Source organism: Ruditapes philippinarum, unplaced genomic scaffold (genome assembly GCF_026571515.1).
Source record: "Ruditapes philippinarum isolate M1 unplaced genomic scaffold, ASM2657151v2 ctg782_1_1_1_1, whole genome shotgun sequence".
NCBI lineage: Eukaryota > Metazoa > Mollusca > Bivalvia > Venerida > Veneridae > Ruditapes > Ruditapes philippinarum.
Window position 1 is genome coordinate 145,812 of NW_026859085.1, and position 19,674 is coordinate 165,485.

A 19,674-nucleotide genomic window follows, 5' to 3' on the forward strand; every position below is an offset into this window, starting at 1 on the left:
CCCATGGTAAAACTTTGAAGGTAGTATGATTTTTTTTTTCAGAATTCAATAAATATATTATATTCACCAGTGTTACTAATGAAATAAGACAATGTTTTGCAAGGTCTGGCAAATTTTAAATAATTAATGCAGATAGTTAAGTGTTTCAGGCCAGGTTTAATCACTGACTGACAGCATTTTTACTAATTATAACAAACTTTTGAGTTTTCATAAAAATAACACAGATTTGAAGACATACTGCTTTAAACATTATGTACATGAAATTTACATTTACATAATCAAGGATAGACATTTTGATACAACATGATCCTGTCATAATTTACTTGGAGTATAGATTGACCATCGCATTGAGCATGCTGGAAGCTGCTTTTATAATGGCAAGTCACAATAAATATTGCCTGACTCTTATTAGCACCTGACCATTGACGTAGGTACTTGTGATCCTTTCATGAGCACCTTCAGTAGAAGCTGGCAGTCCTTTGAACATGCCACATATAGAGTAATAACAGCAAAAATCTTTATTATTTTGATGAAATGGATTTTTATATACAAGATAGAAAATAAGTGTTGAAATGGATTTTTTGATAGACGCTCATAATATTACAATGGAAATCTGAACAGATTTTATTTTTATCACATAAAAGTTCATAAATTTCAAAATTTTGTGAACGTTATTACAAGTGACTTGATTTCACTTAAAGAAGATAAAAAACTACATAATTTCATAGAAACATTCACCTTTGAATAAAAATGATTAAAAATACATTATGTATGGTAGATTCTAAAATAACAGCAAAAATCGTTCGAAAATTATAAAAAAAGAACAATATTAGTTTGATAAAAGTAGTGTGTATGTTTAAAAAATGAAGCCGCAGTTTATCCAGTCTGTGGCGCACGAGGAGGCCGTTCTCGCCATCATTGTACAACTGATTGGAATGTCTCTGATTTTATCATCAACTGCAATGTTCGTAAAGCAGGAATCGCTTCACAAAGTCGAGAATCTTCAACAGATGAACATTTTACTATGTAGCACCATCTTTCTGATCATAGACTGGATCCTCGTGCTACCTGGGACCTGGCCGTGCGAACTGTTCTCTATTGTATTCATGGTGTTTGGGTCAGCTAGTACTTTCTCCACTGTAGGAATAGCTCTGGGAAGGTATGTGCATTTTCTTGTTTTCTGGGTTTTAAATTTCTGCAAAATACATGTATGTTTCTTTATGCAATTCAAGCAAAATTATTATGGATAATTTATTTGTAAATATTCAAGAAACCCAAGTAACTTGAACTGTATGTTTATAATAGTAACTTAGTTAATTTTTTTTTTTAGTTACATAGAGAAATGCTGAGGTTAACGTATGTGCATGAAATTACATATAACTAAATATTCCATTTAATATTTGAAATGTTAGAGGCTGACCAGTGAAGGAAATGTATTATAATAATTTTATGCTTCTATTTGCTGATAATGAACTAATTCTAATGTAACATTTTGTGAAATACTTTTAAGCACAAGAAATGGAGCAAGTGCTCTTCATCCATTCTTCATAAAAATGCATAGTATTGTATAAAATACCTGTTTATATTATAATCTGATGCTATAATTTATTATATTTTCAGATATAAGAAAATGATGGGATTTTCATTACCAATATCAGACAAACTGTGGATCATTATTGAAATGTTGATTGTTTGGTTTGCCAGTTTACTTCTTGCAGTTTACCCTATATGGCAGAAGGTCACATTGACAACAAAACAGGCTTCACTTGCGAGTAACAAGTCTGAGGAATACAACCCAACAGCAGATAAAATTCAATTTGACGTCTGCTTCTTTAAAGATAACTTTTTGTACAGCAATAATCACATGAGCATTATTTTCATGTGTGGCACAGTGGTTTTACCAGTCGGATCTATTTTATTCTTTTACATCAAGATATTCCAAAGAATTCGGAAAGCACGTCTAAGTTCTTGGTTAAATCATATGGCCTTGCAACGAAGCCAGCAGACGCAGGTGATACAATGTGCAGGCAGGAAAGCAAACGTGTTCCAACTGACATCATCACATCCGAACGACCAAAATGCTCAAAGATTTAATAGCATTTCCTCTAAAAGAGAGAAAAGTGTATTTCTGAAAGGACTTTTCGCAGTTATTGTTGTACTGCTATGTTGGATGCCATTTGCTGCGGTCTGGTTACATGTGTCTATAGTTGGGTTCCAGTGGAAATACATTATCTATGTTCGTTACCTTGTGATTAACGCCAAAATATCAGTCATATTAAATGTAGCCCACTATATTTGTTTCAATGTAAAATATAGGAACTTGTATATACAAACGGTTTTTGGACCATTTACAAACTTCCTCAATACTCTATACACAGAGAGTCAAGAAGTTACCTGCGCTATAGACTCGCAGATAGCCACATGTCCGAAGTCGTCCGGTTTTGATAAATCAATATTTACAACAAGACATTCTAGGACACTTTTGGAACCAATTGAAGAAGGTCAACATAAAGAAACAGAAACAAACGAGAAGCCAAATGTTCTGCAAAGGCGTAAAAGCTCCAAGATGATTAAACTTCAAAGAGCTTTATCCCTGCCTAAAAGTCAAAGAATCAACTGTGTTAGCCCAGTTGAAAATATTCTGTCAAATTCTGTGAGCTAAAACTACAGAGCTTACCAACATATTGATAGTGATAAAAAGATAACTCTTAAATACTAGTATGTGTACATGTATATAAAAGTAGAAAACATGGGGTCCAAACTCTTTTTCATTGGAAAAGAAGAACATAACAATAACATATACAGGTAGAGGAAAAAGACCTGCTTAACACTCTCTTCCAGTGCATTATAGGAGTAAAAAGGGAGACAACTACGAGCTATATTTTGAGACTTGAAATACAAGTACCTATAAAAAAAATCATGGTTATGACTGTAAAATCATATAATAGAGAACATTTACCAGCAATAGAATATTTAATACACAACTATGCAATATCTTATCTGAACTGAAAATATGTAAAAAGGTTTACCATATATTGTAAATTGTATATAACACCCTCTTGATTCCTGCTATATTTTCTATGAAAATATAAGTCTGTACAAAAATGATGGAATTTTGTTTTGTTTTCTTTTTTTGGTTGGTTTAACGTCACACCAACACAGTATAGGTCATATGGCAACTTTTCAGCTTTACTGGTAGAGGAAGACCACAAATGCCTCTCTGAGCATTATTTCAGGCACAAACTGACACCAGAGTAGAACCACCCCTTTCCATAAGCTAGCTGGATAGCTTCCTCACATGAAAGAATCCAAAGTCCTTGTTGAGATGATGTGAAATATAACTTGCAACCTGCGGGAACAGAAAATGATAAGTCTTCACCACCAGTAAGGTGCCAGGTCAGTCTGCACATCTTCGCTGTCAGACCAGGCTCTATACTGTTGGTTGACTATCTTTAAATAGAATAGTAATTGATAAGAAATGGTATTTACACGATATCCAAAAAAGTCTCTCTAGATAGCTTTGTATTTGACAGAATTTTTAATTTTCTGAAGAAAAAAACCCAACAAAAACTTAATTTATTGAGGGCTTGGTGCAAATGGTTGAAAGTCCTTGATGTGTAAGATGTTTATGTCCTTAATGTCAAAGCAGTTGCACTGTAGGTCTTTAATGTGCAAGATGATTAAAAGTCCTTAATGTGCGAAATGGTTGTAAGTTGGTGTGTCAAGTCCTTAATGTCAAAACCATTGTAAGTCCTTAATATGCGAAATGATTGTAAGTCCTGTACAATATGGTTGTTGTAAGTCCTCAATCCTCAATGTGCAAAATAATTGTAAGTCCTGTAAAAAATGGTTGTAAGTCCTAAATGTGCAAAATAGTTGTAAGTCTTGAATGTGCGAAATGGTTGTAAGTACTTTATGTGCAAAATGGTTGTAAGTCTTGAATGTGCGAAATGGTTGTAAGTCCTTAAAGTGCAAAATGGTTGTAAGTCTTGAGTGTGCTAAATGGTTGCAAGTCCTTAATGTGCAAAATGGTTGTAAGTCTTGAATGTGCGAAATGGTTGTAAGTCTTTAATGTGCAAAATGGTTGTAAGTCCTTAGTGTGTGAAATGGTTGTAAGTCCTTAATGTGCAAAATGGTTGTAAGTCTTGAATGTGCAAAATGGCTGTAAGTCCTTCAAGTGCAAAATGGTTGTAAGTTTTGAATGTGCAAAATGGTTGTAAGTCCTTAATGTGCAAAATGGTTGTGGAAGTCATGAATGTGCGAAATGGTTGTAAGTCCTTAATGTGCAAAATGGTTTTAAGTCCTTAATGTGCGAAGTGGTTGTAAGTCCTTCAAGTGCAAAATGGTTGTAAGTCTTGAATGTGCAAAAATGGCTGTAAGTCCTTCAAGTGCAAAATGGTTGTAAGTTTTGAATGTGCAAAATGGTTGTAAGTCCTTAATGTGCAAAATGGTTGTGGAAGTCATGAATGTGCGAAATGGTTGTAAGTCCTTAATGTGCAAAATGGTTTTAAGTCCTTAATGTGCGAAGTGGTTGTAAGTTCTTAACGTGGATAGTGCTTGTAAGTCCTTCTTTATATCATACATTCATTTGCACCAAGCCCTGCATATGTAATACGATGTATTACTTTTTTAATAGGTTTTACGTCCCACCAACACAGTAAAGGTCATATGATGACTTTCCAGTTTTATTGCTGGCGAAAGACCTATGTGCATTTTCAGTCACAAACAGGCACTTGACTAGAGTCGCAGATGTTCCATAAGCTAGTTGGATATCTTTCTCACATAAAAGAATCCAGAGATGCTAGGGCGGTTCAAACCTACAGCAGTGAGAGGAAAGAGGTTTGAACTCAACAACCTTAACTACTCGACCACTGACGCCCCTAAAATGTATTGCTATTATTTACATGTAGTTCTTTATAAATTATAATACACTCCTGTTATATTCATTCAAGCCTGATTTTAACAATATTATCATTATTATCATAAATTATTGCTACCAAAATAGCTGCTGAAGTATATACTGGTACTTCCTGAAACATTTCTATTACTATTTACAATTATGATGAAGAATGGTGCTATTAGATAACAACAGGAAAAGTTTTTTGATACTAGTAGTTGGCGAAAGTGTGATTAATATCCCGTAAGAAAATGTGGGAATTCCAAATAACTCCGTAACCTGTTATTTTACTTTTCACTTTAACATATTAGATCTATATATAGAAGGTGACATTTGTTGTAATTTTAAGTAACTTTTTATTGATGAAATATGGGAAATAAATAATTAGTAAGCTCACAAGATTCTTTTGCAACATTTTTCTATTGACTCTTTGTTTAAAAGTCAATGACATCTCATGACAGATCCTGATGACATTTTGCAATTTTGCCTCTGATCATTATACAAAACAAAATTCATTTTAGCTTGTAAATAAATATTTCAAGACAAGCAAGCAGCTACCAACAAGATAAGGGGTCTTGTATTGGAGTCCAACTTCCAGTCGCTCCATCGATAAACATATTGTTTTAATCATACATGTATATCAATGCAGTCTTTAGATTTACATGACTGTAATAACATTTGAAAAATTTTATATTCCATTTTTAGACAATTGAGATATAAAAGAGGCTGTTAAATTCTTATGTCAGTATTCACTTATTTATACAATTTTCTGAGGACATTTTTTCCTCAGCCACAATCACTACCACAATCACTACTCAGATTATCATTTTTAGCTCAATTTTTCTATGAGAAACAAACCTATTGTTTTGATCCTACTGTATTGTTGGCTTCAGTAGTTGTTAACCTTTTAGCTAAGGTCCATTGCTCAGAAACGATCAAAGCTATTCACTTCAGACTCATTATTATAATGTTTTAAATTAGATGGATTATAATGTTATTGATAAGGTATTTTGCACTGACTATAACATTTTGCAGACGACAGTCTGACCAGGTTCTATACTGTTGGCTGGTCAAATTTAAAATTTCATCTTGATACCCACAATTTGACAACAATAATAATAGACAGTTCCAATAATGAAAGTTTGGCAAGTCCATTTAAGAAATTCAGTCCATTAAGGGAAAAATGAAATAAAAAAACAGTAAAATGGTATCATGATAAAATATAATAATTTAAAGATTCATACTTTTCTTTCTTTTATCATTAATGACATTTCTTAAGTTTTGGGTTTTTTTTTTACATATACATGATATTTACGGAGGAGTTTGCTTGTAATTTTTTGTTTTGTTTCATTTACAAGCAAATTGAGCTCTTCTGTTGTTAAAAGAATTATATAAAATACAAATAATAACTAAACACTGAATATAAAGTACTAAAAAATGTTGCAATATGGTGCTTAACATGTTGCAATTGTTACCTTATTTTGAAAACATTATTAATTTGATGTAGTGATAGTTTAAAATTTGTCTAAGGGAGGTAACCCCTATTAAAATTTAAATAAATATTCATAGGGAGTTACAGTTTATTCTTCGCTTATATTTAGTGATGGAAATCGGATGAAATTTGTCCCAATCGATCATTGGTTTTGTCGGATGGGACATAATCGATAACTTTCGAATAAAGTCGCGTTAAAAAGAAATAGGGAGGTAACATTTCTTACCAAGAAACTTGATTATATTTAGTAACATGAACTTCATTTAGCACTTTTCAACACAGTTTTAACCTTATATAGAGTCATAATTTTACGAAATAGATTTGATTTTTCAATGGATGTCAAATAATACCATTCACATCACATTATATTACTATTGTTTACATCACTTATTGATCCTGTTCAACTCCAAATTGTTTTTGCGATCGGCGAGGTGTTCCTAAAAGAAAATTACTGTCAGAATTAATTCCCATTAATACTTTAAACATTTTCGACGGCGATCGCGGAAATTTTTTTTGTGAATCGATTATTGTCGTTTTACATAACAGTAACTGATTATTGGCGACTTGCGACAATCGGAACATCACTACTTATATTGTAAGTAACAAAATGAAAACCACTCATAATGCCACATTTCAATATCCGGTTTATATGGTTTCATTAAACACATTAGAAACAGACATATAAGAACTGCCTAAGAAATTTCTTAAGAATTATCATCATATTGGTGTAACTTGCAACTTAAATCCAAAAGGGAAAGAAATACAAATCACAATGCAAATTGAAGCAAGTTTTCATTCACATGTTTTGGTAGGGGTTTAAGTCGCTTAGACTCTGTAATGACCTTTATATGGAGACTTTCCACCACAAGTGCCTCTCTTGGCAATATTTCAGGCACATGTGGAGGACAACCACCTTCTGTAAGCTAATTGGATAGCTTCCTCACATGAAAGAGTTAAAATTTCTTGACTGGATTCGAACCCACAGTGGTGATGGGCAAGTGTTTTGAAGACAGCCATGTTAACCACTCGACAACAGAGGCCTCAATCGTGTATGAATCCCTTCCAATTATCTTAACAGAAAGTATTATAAATAGGAATAAGGTACATAGAGTAAAATAATAATAAAACATTTAGCAGTAATATATCATCATTTATTAATTAGCATAAAACATATAATCTTTACTTTAAACATAACAAAGAAAAATTAAACATTCTTGATAAAATTTTGGAACAGACAAAAATGCGCTGTTTAAATATAATCAAAGAAATAGCATATAAGAAATACATGGAATACAAAAATGTACTTTAAAATAAATGTACAATAGAAAATAATTGCCATAAAAAAAAATGATACATTTGTTGGAAAAAATATGATACACAGTCAAATGACTGCTGCATAATTATAAAGTGTTATAGCCTAAATGGCTTATCATACATATTTGAGATTATTATAGTAATCCTTTACCTTGTTATTTTAAAGAAAAGCTGTAAGCAATAAATCACAGAACACCAGATAATCAAAATAACAAAAATATAATATTATTATCTTCTAATAACAAAGCATACAGTTTTGTGATAGAATAATCAATCTTGAAACAACAACATCCAAAATGTTTTCGATACCTGAAATAATATCTATATAAACAAGAGCTGTCGGTAGGACAGCAACGCTCGACTATTCTTAGTGCTTGATAGTAAAAAAAAATACTTGAAACAGTTACCTCCTCCTGTTTACAGGTTGGGGTCATGATGGTGAACAAGAGTGCAAAGTTTCAAAGCCATATGTCAATGGACTTTGAAAATATTTGAACTATTACAAAAACTTTAACGTAAATTCTAAGTCGAAAAAGGGGCAGAATTCTGTCAAAATGCTTGATAGAGTTACCTCCTCCTGTCTACAGGTTGGGGTCATGATGGTGAACAAGTGTGCAAAGTTTCAAAGCCACATATCAATGGACTTTGAAAATATTTGAACTATTACAAAAACTTTAACGTAAATTCTAAGTTGAAAAAGGGACACAATTCTGTCAAAATGCTTGATAGAGTTACCTCCTCCTGTCTACAGGTTGGGGTCATGATGGTGAATAAGTGTGCAAAGTTTCAAAGCAATATGTCAATGAACTTTGAAAATATTTACTATTACAAAAACTTTAACGTAAATTCTAAGTCGAAAAAGGGGCATAATTCTGTCAAAATGCTTGATAGAGTTACCTCCTCCTGTCTACAGGTTGGGGTCATGATGGTGAACAAGTGTGCCAAGTTTCAAAGCCATATGTCAATGGACTTTGAAAATATTTGAACTATTACAAAAACTTTAACATAAATTCTAAGTCGAAAAAGGGGCATAATTCTGTCAAAATGCTTGATAGAGTTACCTCCTCCTGTCTACAGGTTGGGGTCATGATGGTGAACAAGTGTGCCAAGTTTCAAAGCCATATGTCAATGGACTTTGAAAATATTTGAACTATTACAAAAACTTTAACATAAATTCTAAGTCGAAAAAGGGGCATAATTCTGTCAAAATGCTTGATAGAGTTACCTCCTCCTGTCTACAGGTTGGGGTCATGATGGTGAACAAGTGTGCAAAGTTTCAAAGCCATATGTCAATGGACTTTGAAAATATTTGAACTATTACAAAAACTTTAACATAAGTGGTTACGCCGACGCCGACGCAGACGCCGACGCTCGGGTGACTACAATAGCTCTACTTATTCTTATGGAATAGTCGAGCTAAAAATATATTAACTCTAATAGCTTTTATCCTTATGTACTGAACTTGTCATTTTACAAGTTGTCAATTATTTACCCATACCTGTACAGAACTAAAAATACATTTGTCATCAGTGTACAGCTATGCCAGGCTACACATTTGTGCAGTCTGACCAAGCTCTTTACTAATGATACCAACAATTTTTTATATTTTGATATTGAAATTCCTAATACTTCAAATGGACTATTCCAAATTCAACATAAGGGCAAAACCAGCACAAAAGTTCAGCAGGTTAAGTGGTAATATTTCGGATTTCAAGTACTAAAATTATAAATCTGAGCATTCAATGTCACACTGCCCGGTTAAGACTGAACCGGTACAAAATATTCCATCTAACCTGGCTCTTTACTATTAATATAGGAACAACATTGTCGCCAATGGCGCTAAAAAAGTTCAACGACATCACTTGCAGACGACAATCCCAGTCCTTGCTAATCCTTCTCCTCGATGTACAATAACGTTCTCTTCTCAAATTGAAGTTCTTTCAGCGTTTTCTCTGCACTATCTGTAAGCGGTTTCCGTGGATACGAGCTCGACAAAGTATAGTAAGCTTGGTTGTATCCTATAGTGGTCATATAGTCCAGCACAGCCTGTAGTATATACATGCGAATATGCACTAATTATGATAATACATGTTTTATTATCAAATGTTGTATATTACTATTTAGCTGTAAGTCACTTGGCAAAGAAAATTGTTTCATTAGAAGGGTAATATTATTTGATTATAAACCAACATTTTACAGCTTTCTGAGGCCATACAAAACTTTCACACAAATATCATTTACACAAAATTTGATAATTATTATCTGATTCTTTTCCACGGAGAAAAAATCTTTTGAAAATATAAACTGAAAAAAAATCTACATAAACTTCAAACAGTTTCAACATTTTTTGTATTAATGCATATCTCAAGTAAATGAAAATGACCCAAGAATTAAAAGCACTTAAACCTCTCTGGTTCTAGCTTTTACATGAATATAGTCCTCCAAATGAGCTTTCTCAGGATAACTCAGATTCACCAAATACTAATTAAGTCATGTAACTCAAACTTATAATCCTTCTCTGCTTAATCTAATCTTATTCTTCTTAGATATCATACACATTTTGTTTTCCCAAAGTGCTCAGAAAGATTTTAAGCATTTTTATGAAACCAGAATTTGCATCTATTTTCATAGACAAAATATACTTACCTGTAATGGACTTGAATTTAAAAATCTCCTTGATTTTCTCTGGTCTACAGGGGTATGTAATGTTACTGTTATACCATCAGCATCACCATCATCAGGTTCTGGTAGTAGCTTGATCTCCTGTAGGGAAACGATAACAAAATTTGATATTTGCCAATGTTTCTAATACAACACACTTCTGATGTGCACACTTCTTTATACAGACTTCTGGTACACACTTTTGATGCACACTTCTAATACACACTTTTGCAAACACTTCTGTTACACACTTCTTGTGCACACTTCTGATGCACACTTTCGACACACACTTTTGATGCACCCATCCGTTTCTGACCAAGGCTCTATACTGTAAGTAGCTCAATTTTGTATTTTGATACTGAAATCATTTAAGATTTGAATGGACTACTCCATATTGGTTTATACGAATTTATTTTAGTTTGAATGTTTTGAAAGCTAAAAGCTTCGTTAAACACTCTCGATTCCGTTCCTGGAATTAACCAATACTTAGCAATGAGTGTAAAGTTTTTTGCTTGGCTTGCCCCAGACGGGATTTGAATCCACATTGTCAGCAATCCTCAGATTACTAATCCACCATGTTAACTATTCGACCCCACAAATGCTCCTTATTTATTAGAAGCATTACATAAATGTTGCAGGTTAATAGCTAAATGCCTTTAACCACTCATATTGTATGGACTATTCAAAACAAAGCAATCTATTTCTATAAAGCCAGTTAATCAATGAGAGATGTCACTTGTATGAAATGCCAGAGGTAAGTGTGGAAATTTCTTTAAAGGAAGTCAACACAAAATCATTACATTAATTTGATGTGAAGGTTACAAAGATAACATAGGATGATAGCAAATCTATGTTTATCTCACAACTTCTATAAATAAACTTTCAAAAACCAACACCGGGTCAAGATCTGGTGAAACTTAAGTTATGACATCACTATACTCACATACTTTACTTTACCCCCATGATATCATCGTATCATGAACTTTATATGTGATGAATAATTTTCATAAGTACGTATTGCATGTAAATGAATCCTGGTGTGATCAAAGTTTGAAACAGGGATAAATATACTTATACATTGTATAACATCCATGTTAACATTTTCCTCCAAGTAACCATACATTTGACCCGGTCAGTTTGCCATGAACGTATATCATGAACGAAAAAATTTCCAAAGGTGTCATATTATATAAAAAAAATTGTGGATAACTGACAAAAAATAAATTGTGGGTAATAGACAAAAAAATTGTGGATAACAGATAAAAAAATAAACTGTGAACAGCATTGCAACCTGTCACCTCAGAAGAAGCCCTCGCTCCTGCAACAATTACTGTACAACAAATAAATACAAATGTATTGAACTAATATAAAGAAACATTGAAACTTAACATTCACTGATTTAACATTAACTTAAACCTGCAAAAATAGTCCACAAGTATTTTGTTTAAATGGTATATGATATGTACAATATTTGGTTAGCAACCTCAATGATAAAATTTTAAACTACAAGTATACAGCCACATTAGCCTGCCATCTATACAGTCTGACCAGACTTTATACTGTTAGCTGTTCAAATTTTAAAATCCTTCAAATGTACCAATATACTGTTCTGACCTCAATTCAGGACAAGACTATTACAGAAATTCAACAAAGTAAGTAATGGATTAAAATAATCCAAGGGACATTGCTTGACTCCTGTCTCTATTTTGTCCAAAATAAAACATTATTGCATAATAAGAAAATACTTAAAGTTCTTTGATATAAAAAAAAACTACCTTAATACGAGTTATGAATGAACTTTTCACAAACTTTTAAGACTAGTGTTTAACTATTCCATATCTTGAACTGTTTAAATATCACAATGACCTAAAAAGTGCTGGAAAAAAACTGGTGAAGACAAGGTCACTGTAACAAAACTGTAAGATACTAAATCTCTGAATGTCAAAAACTGATAAATATGATCAGCCAAATTCATTATTGACAACTCTTTTTCCATTCATTTTTTTCATATACTGTACATTTTGTACATGTGCATGTATATATTTTTGCCAGTTTTTTTGGCAAAATATCTTAATATGGCATTTTTTCATTATTTCTTTTTTAAATACCTTTTTTTAAATCATCTGTAAATTTTCAAAACACTCCATATAAATTGCATCTTTTTACATACATGTATTTTTATATTAAATCAAAATATTATCCCATTTCAATCTATAAATAAACATGTTCTGTTAATACCTTCAAAGAAGTAATTTTCATTTTGCCCTGAGAAAGCACATTATCCAGGACATAAATAATTTATTAGCTCAAAAGCAATCAAAGGAAAATTCTATTTTATTTCAAATTTAAAATCTGTTTGTTATCCTGAAACAGAACAGAACCAAATTTATTTGACCTTTAACCTTAGCCTTTGCCATTAGTTTAGAGTTAGTCCAGGAATCTTATCAGGCTCTATATTGCTGACTGACAAAAATCAAATTTTCATCTAGATATCCCCCCAAAATGATAATGGACGTTTCCAAAAAAAGGCTGGACAAGCCCATTTAAGAAATTAAGCAGATTAAAGGGTCAATTAACAATTCTGTAACAAGCAATGACAAAACAAATTCTTAACAAAATTAAACTGTTCTTAATTATGTTCTTTAAAAAGTAACAACTTTTAAACCCCTTAAACAGAACATGATTTAAATATTTTTAGTACAGATGTATGAAATATTTTATAGCATTAGAAGTCTACAACAATAGTAACAGTGTATGTATAAATCAATAAATTCAATAAGTGTAATACCTTGCATAAACAAAACAGGTGTTTATTGCATAAGCTGTTGTTAATACTTTTAATACCATGCTCTTATACTATAATATATCACGCCCTATCAAGTTTATAATTCTAGAAGTTTTTCACAGCTTCTCCTTAAACTTGAGTGATAAGCCTTTGCCACCAGTATAGCATCAGGCCAGCCTGTACATGCGGTATAACAAGAATTTGTAACAGAGTTTCCAACGTCCCCCGCCTCAGGGAAGTTTTATATGAAGCATAAAATTGTGCTATTTCAAAAGATTGAGGTATGGATCTCAGGACTTTCAGTCCATATTTATGATCAATGCTAGATCTGCAAATGCAACAATAAATTTATTAAAGAAATAAAATGAAACACGGAATTTAAAAATCTACCATGTTAAGCTTTGACCTCTAAGTGTGACCTTGACCTTAGAGGTAGGGGTGCAGGTGTTGTGCATGACATATTGTCTTATTATTGTAACTATTTGTGCCAAGTATTTTCAAAATCCCTTGAACTATGAAGAAGTTATAGATCAGACACAAAATATACCCTATAACAGACTATGTTAATCTTTGGCCTCTAAGTGTGACCTTGGAGGTAGGGACCCAGGTTTTGCATCTGACATATCATCCTGTTATTGTGATTATTTGTGCAAAGTATTTTTTAAAATCCCTTGATCTATGAAAAGTTTATAGACTGGATACAAATTATACCCTATAACAGACTATGTAAATCTTTGACCTCTAAGTGTGACCTTGACCTAAGAGGTAGGGACACAGGTGTTACGCATGATATATCATCTTATCATTGTGACTATTTGTGCCAAGTATTTTCAAACTCCCTTCCAAACTGGAGGCATTTTTTAACCATAACTGCATGATTCATAAAACTTTTATCAAGGTCTACTAGGCTGTGAATATTATATGCCAAACAAAGAGGAAATTTTTTCAGGCGTATAGAAATATGGCTTGGAGGATATTAAAAGAATCTTACAGACCGGAATATCTAGCTCAAGGGTAACTATTTACGGCGGTAACGAGGCTCTGCCGAGTTTCCGCTTAAACAGTTACTCGAGAGCTAAATATTCCAGTCTTTTTCTTGCATATTACATATAAATTATTTTCAGAACAGAAATTAGGAAAACTGATATTCTCATTACCTACTTTTTCTTATAGTAGCGTATGAACTTACAACTTCACTCATAACGGTTAAGTGACGTCATCCTAAGAACGCAATTCATTCATTAAAAGGCGCACGGCAATGACGTCATTTAAAGCACGCGACTTGTCTTACATGAGGGGTGTAAGACAGGGTTTTCTAGCACCGGTGTAAACGGTAGATAATCCTGTCTGACATGCAAGAATTTCCATTCAAGCACATTTGCACAGTAAGTTAACTTCACTGACATTAATTTTGGCAGGGGAAAACAAACCATTTTTTTTCAAGAGTGTCAATACAGATATGTTTGACCTTATGTTCATCATAATAAACTGTATTGACCATTTTGCTCAAGATGTTTAATTGTATTAATTGAAGTGTACTTGCCGTGGGTCATTTCTAACAAATACAGAAAATTACTGCAACAGATGGGTGCTTACTTTGACTTGAAGAATATAAAAGATAGATACGAATCTGTACTTACTGGAAAAAAATGAACAAACTTATGCTATAGTACAATCTCTGCAGAGCAATATATTTTGCAAAACAAAGATTTTGCTGAGAGTGTTAGTTTTATTGTTAAGTCTTATACTGGAATGAACTGATTCTGTGTTTGTAAAGAGGTCATTTTTCTATAGAAGGCTGCTCTGCAATGGTTGCATAGAACATCTTTTAAACCTCTAACCAAAATTAGTGTCCAGCTTTAATTGTCATCCAATGAAAACGCTGTATTTCTTAAAAATTATGCGTGTTAATTTTCATAGAAGAAAAAAAGTCGATACTATATTGAAATCCGTTCATAGTCGCTTTCTATTTTTCATAACTGCTTCATAGTACCGCGTAGTGACGTAATCAAGGGCCAAATAAAGCTTGACACTGAATATGTTAGTGTTCATCCTTAGCTGTTCTACAGAAATTAGAAACATTCTCCTGTCGCTATCGCTCCCGTCGAAGTTTCTAATTTCTGTAGAACAGTACGGATGAACAGTAACATATACGTAATTTGATTTTCCATCTAAAAAGGCAAATTTTTGTTCTGTGACATTTTATGTAAGGATTAAGAGAGCATGTTATATGCCTATCAGATGGAGCATAGCATGTGAAATAATTTTCATAAAAGTAGCGTAACATTTACAAATTACATCGTCTTCAAACCATAATACTCAATCACTATAACTTCACTTGCAAAAAAGCAAAAGATAGTTCAGCTTTATGTCTATGAGTACAAAAGATAGTTCAGCTTTATGTCTAATGAGTACAAAAGATAGTTCAGCTTTATGTCTAATGAGTACAAAAGATAGTTCAGCTTTATGTCTAATGAGTACAAAAGATAGTTCAACTTTATGTCTAATGAGTACAGTTGTGGAAACTGTCACAGACAAGTCCATTTAATATATCTAGGGAGGTATTGATTTCAGCAACAAGCTGTCTTGCCAGACTGCATGGACTCATTCTGGACTGTATTTACAATACGTAGAAATTAACATGTTTTTTTTCCATTAAAACAGTTTATAAACAATTTAAAAAATATCAATCTTACCCGCTTCTTCATCTTTGGTTGAGTTCCCAGTTTTGGTCTATGCAGGACAACATCAGGTGGTAATCTTCGTCTTTCGCGGGCATCTTCATTGGTATTCTCACTGTGTTGAGTAATATCTTGTACACCCTGCAATTAAGCAATTACTCAAAAAGGTCAACTATATATAGTATCTGCCTCACTTAAACAATGCTTTTTGTCTAATGAATACTCAAGCCAGTGAATTCCATCTCTTCAACTTTTACATATAATGGCAGTAAGCAAAAGGTTTCTCTATCTACTGAGTAAAAACAGTACAAGTTACACAGTCACTGTCATTTAACTAATTCAAAGAGCAAAAAGATCAGAAAAAAGTGCAGCTAAAGCCTAAGGCTTTCAGCTCTTCTTGTGCAGGTACCAGTGTATATATACCAGTTACTGTAATTGAATAACAAAAGGCATACTTCTGATTCAGACAATTGTGTGTGTATCTTCAACATTCAGAAAACTTGCTTATAATTTAAAGGTATTTTGACATGATGGAACTTGAAATATTGTTACCACTTTTTAACACCATTTGATTTAGATACCTTTTACTTGTGTTCAAGATTTCAGATCAATCGCTAATTCCATTTTTTAAGAATAATCTTTTTCAATTTGCAAATATACCTCAGAATAAAAAGCATTGAAACACAAACAGTGCAAAGAATTACACTAAAGATCGATTTTCAATTTAATTCTGAATATATTTCTATATTATCTTTTTCATAGTTTTCTGTTTTCAGTGCCCCAGTTGTTCTATGACAGATTTTCAAATTTTATGTGTATAGGCTCATTGGAGTTCATTGAAGAATTGGAGCATTCATTCAAAAGGCCAAAAGACAAGTTGACTGATGACATCACAAGCACCTGCTACCATAATTAAGGCCAATTAAAAGATAATGTCCAAGTTTTCTTTTTTCCTATTATTTCCTAAAAACAGGTCTTACATCATCTAACTGATTTCCCCTTCCTCTGAATGTATGACCCATGATGAGATTCAACTCTTGCTCTTGTTTCTGTTTCCTTGCTTCTTCTCTAGGAGCCAGAATCCTTTCTCTGTAACTGTCAACCTGCAATACAACATAGCAAGTTAGTACAATATTTATGTATCCAACTAGCGCTAACAAAATAATGGTTTTCCTTATTTCTTTTCAAACTAGAATATAGTATGTATATTCAAGAAAGAGAATCAAGAACTGGTCACATATGCGAATATCAGGATCTCTGATAATTCTTTAGCAGTAAAAGGGCAGAGCCTGGTAGCAGTGGCTACAGCAAATCATAGTGGCCCTTAAGCCAGATATTCCTATCTATACCCACAGTCAGTGTAAGATTCCTATAGTCTATGGTGCTAGTGCAGAGCCAAACAAGAATGCTTCATAAATAAAATATAACATTATGATACTGAAGTCCCTTAAATCGACAATGGTTGGTTCCAAAGTCAAAGTTAAACAAATCTATTACAAAATGCATGGTTTATATTATTACAGTAATTACTTAAAATTGTGACCCACCTTTTCTACTGTTTTATCCTGCATCAACTGTCGATTTCTTTTCCTCTGTTCTTCGAACCATTGTTTCCTCTCCTCGGAGACTGCAAGAAGAAAAAAATCGTAAAATTCCTGTAAACAAGTGTTACTGTCTTCATTATACATGTTAAGATTTAACAATTTACAAGTTATTGTAATCTTAATGAAACATAATATCTGAAAAAATATTTATCATACAAGTATACATGTACCAGTATAATTTGTACCACAAAGGTGACAGCTATTTCAAATACATTGTATTCATGACTGTATCCTTATCATGCCTGTTACCATGAATAACAGACATAATTGTTAAGCCAAATGAATCTTCAATTTTTGTCATCTGATTGGTCTTGATGAAATATTTCAATTTCTGAAGATCCAAACAAACTCCATGCCTTCAGCGCTTTGATCACATAATGTTTTGCTCTCAGGCTATTATTTTATACAATATTTATTTCAGTTTGATTCTGCAGGAAACTATAAGCTTATTGAAACACTCTTAAATCTGTTCCTTGAACCCACCGGTACTAAACAATGAATGTAAAGTTTCTTGCTCAAAGAGACAATGGCTTCCCCCTTACTGGATTTGAACCCATGCAGCTACTGATCCTAAGAAGACATGTCCGACATGTTGACCACACAACCATGCCGCCTCTCATATTACTTTTCAAGCTTTTAATTACCTTCTTGTGATTCAAGTCTACTTTGTTTGGCAAAACTGGTGTAGATCTTGTTTAAAATAGTGCATCCTATCCACAGGAGAAAGGAAAACAAGAAAAGTTTGACAACTGCATCCCAAAATACCACTGGAGATTCTGAAATAAAAAAAGTTTAATTATCATAAGAAAAAATCTTGCAAGCATTTTGACAGTTTGTCACAGGAAGGTTGTATTCGTGCTGAACAAATGATAAGTGTTAAATTTACTATAAAAACTTATCTATGAGAAGTCTTTAATTAATATATAAATGAATTTATTAAGTCTTAAGCTTATCAATTTATTCTTGCATTAAACAGGAACATGATTGTGCAGGTGTTGTTCCCCATAAAGGAAACATCATGGTATCTCTCTACAAATAAATATTATACATGGCTGGCTGCAAAAACACAAGGAAACACTATGCAACCTTCTTTCTTCGTTAACAAATTAGGCTATCTATAGATACAGTTTGTGCAGCCAATTAGTATCACCTTTAAAAAAATGTTTATTATTCCAATGTTCTATTTTATGTTCTTTTATGTTCTTTACTGAGTATACTTAAATTCAGCATTCACAAGGATTTATCTAAAAATTACTGGTTCTACTTATTTCCAACACATTCAGTTCACTCTGCATGTTCTAGTTTTTGTTGTTGTTTTGGTTTTTTTTGAAAATCATGACAATCAAAATTGGTTACACAAAAATAACATGAAAAAATTAATACAGTATATTGTAAAATTACACAATCAATAAACAATAGCAGCACTTTAGAGTTAGGCTACATGTAATTGTACAGTATAATTAGGTGTCATTCAAGTAATGAAAGTACACTTAATTTTGAAATTAAAAGTACTTTAATATGATCCATTGTGGGATGCTGTGTATATGTTTATAACATGCTCGTTTCTGTAGTTTTAAAGAAAAAAAATATTTTTACCCTTGGTAAAAAAAATCAATGAATTTCTTGCCAATTAGAATTTTATTTGACAAAAAATAAGAATAGTTTGGTCCCATATTAAACCTTTTATGACTTCGATTGAAAAAAAAATCAAATTGTCAAGAAATTTTAAGACTAGACCTGGGTTTGGTGGCAAATCAGTCAGTTTGTGGTCACATGTAACTTTTGTAAGTGACTTTTCTTAATTTTGTTGTAACTAGGTCATTTAATTATAGACAGATTAAACACTAGTACTACTGTATACAACTTATAATATTCAATATACTCCATTCAATAAGCATATAATTTAATCGCTACCTATTTTACTACATGACAACCATGCTACTGCTGCAGATCCACTCAGCAATATTGCCCAAGTCAGATTTAGTTTGGGCATTTCGACTCGGATTTCATCATTTCAGTACAGTACAGTGTTCTACTTTCGTTTCTAATCAGAATAGTCCAAATCATGAAAAATAGTGAAAAATATTCCATTGCATTCAGTGGTAAATTTACCGGAGCCGTGTCGTAAATTAGTTGTGAGATTATTCAAAAAAATAAATACAATTCTAATGAATTGCGAAATTAAACTTTTTAACCAAGACAGATATAAAGAAAAGTTTATTTTCAGTTGCAGATATTTA

At 32.5% G+C, this 19,674-nt stretch overlaps 2 protein-coding genes across 2 annotated transcripts; one reads left to right on the forward strand and one right to left on the reverse strand.

The window, feature by feature from the left end:
* Positions 1-863: 863 nt before the first annotated feature.
* LOC132755131 (uncharacterized) lies at positions 864-2,699 on the forward strand. The gene is made up of 2 exons (XM_060745932.1): positions 864-1,159; positions 1,621-2,699. The coding sequence occupies exons 1-2, from the start codon at positions 864-866 to the stop codon at positions 2,660-2,662; spliced, it is 1,338 nt and encodes a 445-aa protein (XP_060601915.1). The 3' UTR covers positions 2,663-2,699.
* Positions 2,700-8,831: 6,132 nt separating this feature from the next.
* On the reverse strand, positions 8,832-19,507 carry LOC132755139 (UBX domain-containing protein 8-like). Its single transcript, XM_060745944.1, has 7 exons — positions 19,349-19,507; positions 18,079-18,210; positions 17,378-17,457; positions 16,811-16,933; positions 15,846-15,971; positions 10,350-10,466; positions 8,832-9,749 (listed from the first exon to the last, which is right to left on the reverse strand). Exons 1-7 carry the CDS (start codon positions 19,425-19,427, stop codon positions 9,591-9,593), a joined length of 816 nt encoding a protein of 271 aa, XP_060601927.1. The 5' UTR covers positions 19,428-19,507; the 3' UTR covers positions 8,832-9,590.
* Positions 19,508-19,674: the final 167 nt, after the last annotated feature.

What these genes read in the sequence shown, in the direction of transcription:
- LOC132755139 (XM_060745944.1), bottom strand. Translation starts at nt 19,427, where the DNA reads ATGCCCAAACTAAATCTGACTTGGGCAATATTGCTGAGTGGATCTGCA. An exon ending in AGGATAAAACAGTAGAAAAG is followed by an intron (nt 16,934 to 17,377) that starts GTGGGTCACAAT and finishes GTTGTATTGCAG; the next exon opens with GTTGACAGTTACAGAGAAAG. An exon ending in TAAATTCAAGTCCATTACAG is followed by an intron (nt 9,750 to 10,349) that starts GTAAGTATATTT and finishes TATATACTACAG; the next exon opens with GCTGTGCTGGACTATATGAC.
- LOC132755131 (XM_060745932.1), top strand. Translation starts at nt 864, where the DNA reads ATGAAGCCGCAGTTTATCCAGTCTGTGGCGCACGAGGAGGCCGTTCTC. An exon ending in GTAGGAATAGCTCTGGGAAG is followed by an intron (nt 1,160 to 1,620) that starts GTATGTGCATTT and finishes TTATATTTTCAG; the next exon opens with ATATAAGAAAATGATGGGAT.